General features: G+C 39.5%; 1 protein-coding gene across 3 annotated transcripts in view; it reads right to left on the bottom strand.

Moving 5' to 3' along the window:
* Window positions 1–3,010, bottom strand: part of LOC126747095 (death-associated protein kinase 1-like) — a 30,592-nt gene extending 27,582 nt beyond the window's left edge. For 2 of the 3 annotated variants that reach the window (XR_007664080.1, XR_007664079.1), the window contains exons 1-3: window positions 2,793–3,010; window positions 1,357–1,489; window positions 1,140–1,294 (exon numbers count right to left, since the gene is read on the bottom strand). Coding sequence is in view for 1 of the 3 variants with exons in the window: in XM_050455591.1 (XP_050311548.1) it covers window positions 1,140–1,294; window positions 1,357–1,489; window positions 2,793–2,902 (398 nt within the window). In the remaining 2 variants the exon portion in view is untranslated. The remainder of the gene's footprint in view (window positions 1–1,139; window positions 1,295–1,356; window positions 1,490–2,792) is intronic. The other variant, XM_050455591.1, reaches the window with a different exon arrangement.
* Window positions 3,011–10,480: the final 7,470 nt, after the last annotated feature.

Consider the following 10,480-nt stretch of genomic DNA (forward strand, 5'->3'; position numbering starts at 1 on the left):
TGAGAAGGTATTTATTTTAGGTTATAGTTATTTTAGACTTATATATATATATTTTTTTTACTGTAGACTGATGCAACACAAGGTATTTATAAAGTGGCACAAAGCATGCTGGACATTGACGAAGCAGCAATCCTAGCCGACGTTGCCAATTATGTTTCGAGAGAAGGGCCTTTTAAAAAGGCCTTTCTCTGGAACAATGATACGATAGAAGCTATTAGCCCCACGGCCTGGTGGACTGGTCTATGCTCGAACACCACGCTTTCCAGATTGGCCATACGATTCTTAGAATTGCCAGCAACCTCGGCAGCGTGTGAAAGGTCATTCTCTTCCTACTCAGGAATACACACAAATAAGAGAAATAGGCTCACCAACAACAGAGCCTCAAAAATCGTATATGTAGCGCATAACCTAAAATTAATGAGTCAACTTGAGGAATCATCCAGTTCAGAGCCTACTGCTGGCTCTAGCTTAACAATCAATCCTGCAGTAGTTTCTGAACCAGAAGCAATGATCATATCCAGTTCTGAGGCAGAGTCGGATTCAGAAATAAATAATGAAGAGGGTGAACCTTCAGAGCTTGAAGATATGGATAGCGAATCCAGTGATGATTCATTTAAAGGCTTTGAATAAAAATAAATGATTTTAATTAATAATAGGTTGTTTTTTTAAATAAATTATTTAAGAAACAAAGAAACTAAATAAGACTAACTTTGATATATAAATATTTGATATTATACCTACCTTTTATAATATTTTTGGCAATAAGTAAACAGTTCCGACATGAAAACCCAGATTTAAAAAAAAAACAATTAAAACAAAAAAAACCGAAGGCTTCGTTTTTTTTACAATAAAAAACGGTTTTTTAAAAAAAAAGCCGTTCTGTTTTTTTTTGGTTACATCACTACGTCGTAGTCCTGCTCATTTGCCGCTTTTCCGACGTCTAATCCGCTCTCGTGATTGGTCACTTTTAGCATCTTAGAAAAGTACTTAAAAAGTGAGGTACACTAAAAAGTGAGGTTTTTTTTTAAGTACTTTTCTAAGATGCTAAAAGTGAGCAATCACGAGAGCGGATTAGACGTGGGAAAAGCGGCAAATCAGCAGGATTACGACGCCTTAAAAAAAAATTATTATTTGATTACCTTACGACAGCAATATGTCCATATTTGGCCGCCAAGTGTAAAGGGTAGAGTCCCTGTTGGGTGGGTGTTTCCAGGTTGCACCCGAGGGCGCAAAGCACTTTAACCGCCTCCAAGAGGCCCAGGGCGCAAGAGATGTGTATCGGTTGGTCCCCATTCTAAAATAAAAAACCTTATTAGTGAACGGTGAAGTGGAATATATGTATATGATATCCCTTACGGAGTCCCTTAATTCGAAATTCGCTCCCGCTTCTAATAAGAGAATGGCAATGTCCACTTGTTTGTTTCGGAGGGCCAAATGTAGGGCCGGGTCCGGTCCCGTGTCTAATTCTGTCCCACTCTCGATTAGATATCTGAAAGTTAGCTCCGAGTAATGTTTGTAATGAACGTAATATTATAAAAAACGAAAATTTGTGTATACTGAAGTACAACATGTTAAGAGTCTAAAAACAAAGAGTTCTTTCAATGTAAATAATTAAAATATATTTTACCGAACTTATGGAGGATCTTCATAGAGTTTCTGTCATATTTTTGGGGTAATTAATTGGGTAGTTAAATTATTTATAATATATTTAATAATAACATAACATAACCTACATGTCACAACAATGTCAACAATAACATAACCTAACTAAATAAATGACAGGTGTTAATAAGATGGTGCGAGGCTGCCATATTTAAGGCGTTGTTTGATGACATTTTGCTTAGTAGAATGGATACTGTCTATATGCCCATTTAGAGAAAAATAAATATTTGGACATGCTGTTAAAAAACTTCTTACTAAATGACGTCATTTTTAAAACATTGGTATGCGAAAACTCTCCACATATGTCAATTTTGCACGAGGACATGCGGCAGTGTTGCAATACCGGACAAAAGTCCATAAAGTTTAGGGACAAGTCGGCAGTTATTCACAAAGCAAGGAGTTAATTTAGATTTTCACTTGGAATTTCCTGGAACTTATAAGTTGTAAGTAAATCTCTTATTGTTCAATGTTTGTATTTCAACAAGCAACATCTATTTATATTAATTTGTTTTTTTAATTAATTAGTATATATTAAAGTAAACCAACTGGTCTAACGACTTTATGTAATAAAATAATATATAAACAATGAATACTAAGAAAATAGCTTCACAATCCGGCAACGCTGTAGTCATTAGTTTGATTCCCCTGAATAGGTTATGTGTCAAATGTCAAATAATTTGACAGTTATTTATAAACGTCAACGTTCCTAAATTAAAGGAGGCCACTATTTGGTAAACAACTTTAAGAAAGTGTTATGTGTTTTGAATTGTTATATTTTTTTATTTACTATAGGAATAAAGAAAAAATATATAAACTTTTAATATTTGTGTCCATAAGTAAATAGAAGCATAGGAAAATCATGCTCCAATAAATGAATATGAAGCCTGCCTAGTTTGGCAACAGCGCTTATAATCATTAGTTGACATTCTACCAGATAGCGCTAGAGATAGCATTGTACCCCCAGGGCTGTCAATTTCATAGACTCTCCTGAATTGCCAAGTGGCAACACTGCGTTAGTGACGTCATTTAGCGCCCCGTATTTTACCGGGGAGGTTCGATAATTAAATTAACTAGAGCACGGTTTTAAGGCCCCTAACGTCATTAAAAAATCATAAACAATTATTACTCACTTCACTTGTTCCAGCGAGTTCCTCCTCACGGCGAACTGTAGGGCGGTGTACTCAAAGGAGCCCTCGGGGCTATAGGAGAGTTCTCGAGACAATTTGCGGGCAGAAGACATTCTTTTTTGTTTTTGAAATTATTGTTTACTTAAAACCAATTGAAATTCTAATGAAAACACTACTAATACTACAGTTTCATCAGCTGTTGAGCTGCTATCGATTTTGGCGCGCTGAGTGTGCGCGCGGGGGTAATGCGCAACTGCAACAAATGCGTAGTGGTATATAGGGCGCAGTCTGGCCAACTTATATGTTAGGCGTAATAGTACAAGTTCCCCCAAAATAATAGTACATAATATGGTACAAAAATAGGATATGAGATACTGCTAATTCCGCTGAAATTACCCTCATTACTTACCTGTATCATATAAATCAAAGATAGCTCGTCAAATTCAGGTTCTGAAGGTTATGTTTTGTGGTCAGTTGGAATGCTGCTACTCCTCTCTACCTGCAATGTGCGTCACGAATCCCTCGCAGTCCACAGTCACTGGAGCCATGCAGTCACTGCCCATCAGGAGGAGAGGACGCCCCTTCAATGTCTAGAAACGCACCCAGACAGGCCTTGCCACTACCCAGGGCACCCTCCACCTTCCTCACAAGGTGGTGTAGTGCCAGGTCCGTGGATTGATTTTTTGACCAGGATGCTTTCATTAAGGTACCGATCAATCAGCCTTCAGCATAAAGCTGGTAAGGCTGATATGTCGGTACGATTTGGGATCTGTAAAATCGCCTTTTCCGGGTTTCGGAATGAAGACGACTTTCACTTGACGCCATAACTTTGGGACGTAGCCTTGAGCAAGGGACGACCTGAATAGTCTGACTATGTGTGGGGTTAGTACTTCTAACCCGTTTTGCAAAAGGCACGGATATAATCCATCCATGCCCGGAGATTTGAAGGGGGAGAATGTCTTGATTACCGGCAACGACCACCTCTCGAAAGTGGTCCCAGTCAGTGCACCTTGGATTTCTGTAGACTGGGATATCGCACCGAGCCTGCTTCTTTAATTCATAAAAGAATGTGCCTGTAGATATAAATATTTAATACAAAAACAGCGTTATTAGATTAGATATTATGGACGAAAAACAGTGATTTTTCAAAAGAATTTTTTACTGGGCAAAAGTTTGGGGTGGGTGGGGGGTGAAGGGTTGTTTTGATGGAAAACAATGTTTTTGCAAGAAATATATATGCAATATTTAATATAACATTTTTTATTTAAATTTGATATAATTTTATATGTAAATATATAGTATAAAAACAGCCTTATTGGATTGGATAATATGGACGAAAAACAGTGTTTTTTTCAGAATAATTTCATCAAATATTTGAAGTGGTAGTAATCGAGTTTAAACACTAGATATATATATTTTATGTGGCCACCGGGCACTCTCATAAATTCATGTTTGGAAACCTCTAAATCGCCAGTCCAAATAAATAGTACCAACTCGCCCAAATCCAAACCTTCCCAGTCTAAGTCTAAGCCTCACTTTCCAGACAACCATAACCCTCCATCAACATCTGCTACTATAGCCAGAGAGGTTCAATCTTTATAAATTAGTTCTGATAAGGAGGCCATTGCTTTAGAGGCATCCCTTGCAACAGAATTATTAGAGGTTAATTTTGTCATCGATAATAATTCAGTGGCGAATGAAGCAACAAATATGGACCCGCTGACTATCAAGAGACACAGATGCGACTGATGGTCGCTATTTATTGGCCAGACTGAGAGACCCTTCCATCTTAAAACCTCTTAGCCTATCTGCATGATCAACCCTTCAGTGTGTGTTCTGAAGGACATACCAACACCTGCATCAGAGGACTTCCTGGTGACGTGGACTCTTTGCGGAGGCTCTACTTTCGGTACCATGATGCCTATGGTATTGGGCCAACTGAAGTTGAAGCAGATCTGTCAGCCTTCAGGTCCTTCTTCTCATCAGAAAAGCTGCAAAAAATCGGAGAGAGTCAAAGCATTTATTATTCTGGTGATGGATCTCCCACGACGCGAACAGAGGATCAAGCACCCTCTGAAATACTGGACAATGACAAGCTTAGTATTTTCTCTCTAAATATTCAGTCCTTAAGACATATATTATTTCTTTTACTAGAAGAGCTTCATTTTCCAGAAATCGTTGCCATAACTGAACATGTTGGTGAGCCTGTGATGGTGGATAATTACACTACAGTTGCCAGATTTGATAGAACAAATCTAACTCATTGAGGTACTGTGATATTATCTACTAGCAACGACGAATTTTCCATTGTCTACAATAATAATTTTGATCTTTACGTTGTTTGCATTTACAGAACACCTTATGCTGACGTAAATGTTTTTTCCAAAAATTACTAAGCTTGCTTGAGTCTCTGCCGTTAAAAAGCAAACTCATTTTATGTGGTGACCTAATGATTGATTTTTTCAGTGTGTGTGCTGCTCAAGAATCTCTCCAGTCCATTTTCGACTCTTTTGGCTTAATCATGCACATTAAATCTAACTAAGAATAACTAAAACCAGCTCTAGTACAATAGATTATGTCGTATCTTCCTTTGAGCCAGATTGTACTGTCTTAAGCTCAGGTTTCTCAGACCATGAAGCAGTGTTAACAAAGTTTGCCATAACTAAATCTAAAAGTAAAAATGTTCCACGCAAATTAGGCCGTATTTTCTCGCATAAATTTTTTTTACATTTTAGGCACCTTTGTCAATCAACTGACTGGAATATTCTCTCTGACGACGTTGATTTAGAATTCTCTAGATTTGTAAAAACGCTATCTAGTCTTTCTCCTTTGAGACCTCTTAAAAAGAAGCAACATAACCCTTGGTCTACCCAAGGCTTGCGTACATCTGCTAAGAACATGCGCTTATTATCTCATCTTAAGAAATTTTCTTGACTTTACAAAAATGTTTTATCAGAGAAGTTTAAAAGCCGCCAAGGATATTTACTATAATAGGAGACTGGCTAAATCTAAAAATGTGGCTAAGGAAACATTATCGATTGTTAATGCTTTAAAAAATAAGCCTCCTTTGTCGAATACTATCTCCACTTCATCTGAGAACCTTAATGATTATTTTGTAAATGTGGCAAATAATTTAATGAGTACCATAACTCCTTCCCATGATCCACTTTCATATCTTCCCATTGCAAATGAGAATTTCCACAGTTTTTTCTTCACGCCTGTAGTGTTACCAGAGCTTTGCAGTTCAATTAGGGCCTTCACCACAAGAAACTTCACTAGAAAGAGAAAAACAAACAAGGTAGCTACTATCCAATAACCGCAAAAACATCAACATACCCAGTCCGCGCACCTTTGCGGAAAGAAACTGGAGAAAAAGAAATTATATTAGAATTGAAAAAGCAAAAGAACTAATAAGTAAAACACAAAAAAAAGTCTAATCGGAATCGGAGTCAACGAGTAGCTCTTCTTCTGGGATCTTTTTCAAATCTTTAACATGCCAAGCACCCTTAAACTTGCGCTTTTCGTCAATCAGTTCATAGACTACCGGAGATAACTTCTTCTTTATTGTAAAGGGACCCAAACATTTTGGCAGTGAAGTTTTTACTACGTAATTTTTGCGATAAACTCGTTCACCGACCTCAAAACTAATAATTATTGGTCTTCGTCGGAGATTATAACGATTCTTTGAGTCTTTCCTCAACATCCCTATATACTTTACTTAATTCACGCGAACGTGCCATAAAGTCGCCTCAAAAAACATCCTTATTATTGTGTTGGTCGCCCGAGGGCATATATTCCCTGGAGAAATTCATAAAATAGGGCGTGAGCCCGGTGGCTTCATGCACCGAAGATCTTATCTCAGAAGCAACCTTAGGTAGAAGTCGATCCCAATTCTTATGATTATCCTCAATATAACCACTTAACATGGTTTTAAGGACTTGATTCACACGCTCCACGGGGTTGGCCTGATGGGGATGATAAGCCGGAGTATATCGGATATTGACACAGTTTGGAAAAAAGTTCACCTCGAAATTGTGCAAATAAGAAATTGGGCAACACCGAAAATAAGAAAAACTTGTTCCTCTATAAGACGACAAATCACAGGGGCCTTAGCTGAGCAAAGAGGGAAGAACAAAGGAAATTTGGTGAAGGTATATAAGACGACCAATACGTATTTGTATCCCTGAGTAGGACGAGACAAGGGCCCAAAAAGATCGACGCTAATGGCTTCAAAACTTGAGTTTGTTGTCCCATTAATCCGTGTCGCTCCCAGAGGGGCTTTTGCGAAATACATATTTTGGCGCAATGCGACATCAGCTCTCATTTTTGGCCAATAATAACGACGCTTCAATCGTTCGTATGTCTTCATGACACCACCATGACCAGCCGAAGGATGATCATGATTTTCTTCCAAAATCATACGTCTTCGATCCTTGGACACTACTTCCTTCCAGAAATCTTCATCATCTCGAAGAGACGGGTAAGAACACTTCGCATACTTGTAAAGTAAATTTCCTTCAATTCGCCATTGGGGATAATTAATAGGATTCTCTACGACCTGATTGAAAACTCTTCGATACCACTTATCTGCAACTTCTGGTTCCTGGTTTACACTCAATTTAGCAATCTCTGGCATAGCTCTACTGAGAGAACATCCGGCACAACATGATCTTGGCCCTTTCTATTTCGTCCTGTTGGTTCCTTTAGACTGTGAATCCATTTCAGACTATGATGATCTGTTCTCACTTTAAAGGAGTATCCCTCTAAGTAGGGTCGTAATTTCTCGCAAGCATAAATAATGGCCAACAGTTCTCTCTCTCTCTGTGGTGGAAAAATTCCTCTCTGCTTTAGACAGAGATCGAGATATGTGACAGATAACATGTTCACCATCATCAAACTCTCGAGATAATACAGCACCGATCCCATACGCTGAGGCATCAGTCTGAACCAAAAAGGGTTTCGAGAAATCGGGACAAGTCAGTACAGGAGCGGAAACTAACGAATTTTGACATTGTCTGGGGTCCAGTTCCACTTTTTGTGTTTACAAAGAAGAGCAGTAAGGAGAGAAATAACGGTTGAGAACTGGGGAATTAAACGCCTGTACCAGGACGTCATACCGATGACACGTCGGACTTCGGTGGTGTTCTTTGGAGTCGGAATGTTTAATACGGCAGTCACCTTATCCGGGTCGACATGAAGTCCATCTTTATCGACAACATATCCTAAATACTTAAGTTCGGATCGACAAAATTTACACTTATCCTGAGAGAGGCTCTATGAAATCTCTGGAAAATCTCTTCCAAAACCTCTAAATGTTGCTGAAAAGTATCAGAAATACAAGTTACGTCATCTAAACAAACAAAGGCATGTGGCTCCAAATCAGCTCCCAATAAGGTATCTACCAATCGCTGCCATGTTGCAGGGGCATTCGTCAACCCAAATGGCATTCTCTTAAATCGATAAAGTCCCCGACCAGGGGGCAGAAAAACTAGTTTTATCACATCAACCTCGATTTGCCAATATGCAGAGTTAACATCTAACGAAGTAAGATGCTTTGCATTGCTTAATTTGTCCAAAATACTATCAATAAAAGGGATCGGATAATTAGTTTTCGATAGTCCACGCAAAATCTCCATTTACCATTTACCTTTTGGTACTACTAAGGCAGGGAAAGACCAGGCAGATTGTGATGGTTCGATCATGTCGAGTTCTTAGATCGAATCTTTAGAGTGGCGGGTGAGTATCTATAAGGGCGCAAACGAATGGGTTGGGCATTACCATATTAATCTGATGCTTCACTTAATCTGTCTTGACCACCCATTAAAGAAACGGTTATTTTGAAGTCAATTTATCCAAGGCGGATCGCTGTTCTGGGGTTAAAGTTTCCTGAGGAATAACGGCTTCAGTGATACAGATTTCCTGAGACGGCAACCATTTTGCAAATCAGGAACGACACCAATAGTTTGCCAAAAATCGCTACTCAATATCAAAGGACAACAATCAATTTCTCCACCACCAAAAACATTGCAAACCGCTACCTTATCATACTAGAACTATGATTTCCAAAATTGCACTGAGAAAATGGTGATGATAACAATTGTATGTCTGAACGTTCTAATATATTCCATATGCTTAAACCAATAGCAGTAACATTTGCTCCAGAATCCAATAAGCCAATAAATTTCATACCAAATATCGAGACTTCGAGATGAGGACGATCATCGCCATTGCACTGTGCGAAGGCGTAATAATCTAGAATAGAGGAGCTGGGGTTACTAATGGAGACCTTAGGAATCGAACTGATCTCTTGACTAACTAACAGTTCGCCATTGGACGCGAATTTGGACACGAACGGGTAGTCACATTTTCCCGACCGCAACGGAAACAGTGTCGACGAAAGGGTTGTGGACAAGTACTACTCAAATGGGGTTACTACGACAATTCCAACTGACCACCAGAATTCTGAGGGTGCTTGAGGGTTTCTTGGTCACTGATACATCAACTCAGGCCCGGCGACATTATTAGGGTTTACTGGAGGAGGTTGCATGCGTTGAGTTCGCAATTGGATGTTCTCAATCTCCAGTGCTGCAAGTTCCAGCTCTGTGATGTTGGTGAAATTGTGAAGTGTTGATTTTGCAATGAGGGGAGCAAATTTCGGCGTATAATGCGAAGTTGCATTTCCTCAGATGGAGGTTCACGTAAGTTTTTGAAGGTGGTAGACAATGGTACAGTGAAAACATCTTGTCGAACTTGCATTGTCTTATTTATTTAATGTAACACGACGTTTCGTTTGGTAAGTATCTCCAACCGTTATCAAGTGTAAATTGACAGCAAACTACTATTCTATAGGCTTATATTCTAGATGTGTGCAGCGATGTGGAAAGGAAAGTCATCCATGAAAAGAGTTGGGGGAGAGGACACGCCTCTCTCTAGATCCTACACTGTCCTAAGAGTAGAGGCTTCCAGATGTTGAGTACATCGACGCTTGGCTGGCTGAAGATCCCCTGATTCTGTGAAATGAAAACTGCCTCTACGAACTTCCTCTTCCGCCAGTGCTGTTCCTTGTGCAGAATCTTGGCTTCTGACCAATGGATATTGTGTCCATTATGCCACGCGTGCTCTGCTATTCCGGATTTGGAAACCTCTCCTCTTTGGGTCCAGCTGCGATATTCCTTCGCTCTGACTTCTAGGGGGCGCTTCGTTTCACCTATGTATGAGCCACCGCACTCATACATACCCAAAGAGGAGAGGTTTCAGGTCAGAAGCCAAGATTCTGCACAAGGAACAGCACTGGCGGAAGAGGAAGTTCGTAGAGGCAGCTTTCATTTCACAGAATCAGGGGATCTTCAGCCAGCCAAGCGTCGATGTACCCAACATCTGGAAGGCTCTACTCTCAGGACAGTGTAGGATCTAGAGAGAGGCGTGTCCTCCCTCCAACTCTTTTCAGGGATGACTTTCCTTTCCACATCGCTTGGAGATACTTACCAACCGAAACGTCGTGTTACATTAAATAAATAAGACAATGCAAGTTCGACAAGATGTTTTCGAGGTTCACGTAACTTTCGAAACAAGTTTCGCATTTGTGCAATAAAGATTACCGACTTCTCCACTGGACCTTGTGTCCTATTCCTTATATCACACCAAATATCCTCCTCAGATTATGACGATAAATAGGCAGACCTAAGTTTACA

The sequence above is a fragment of the Anthonomus grandis genome, chromosome 18 (assembly GCF_022605725.1).
Source record: "Anthonomus grandis grandis chromosome 18, icAntGran1.3, whole genome shotgun sequence".
Lineage (NCBI taxonomy): Eukaryota > Metazoa > Arthropoda > Insecta > Coleoptera > Curculionidae > Anthonomus > Anthonomus grandis.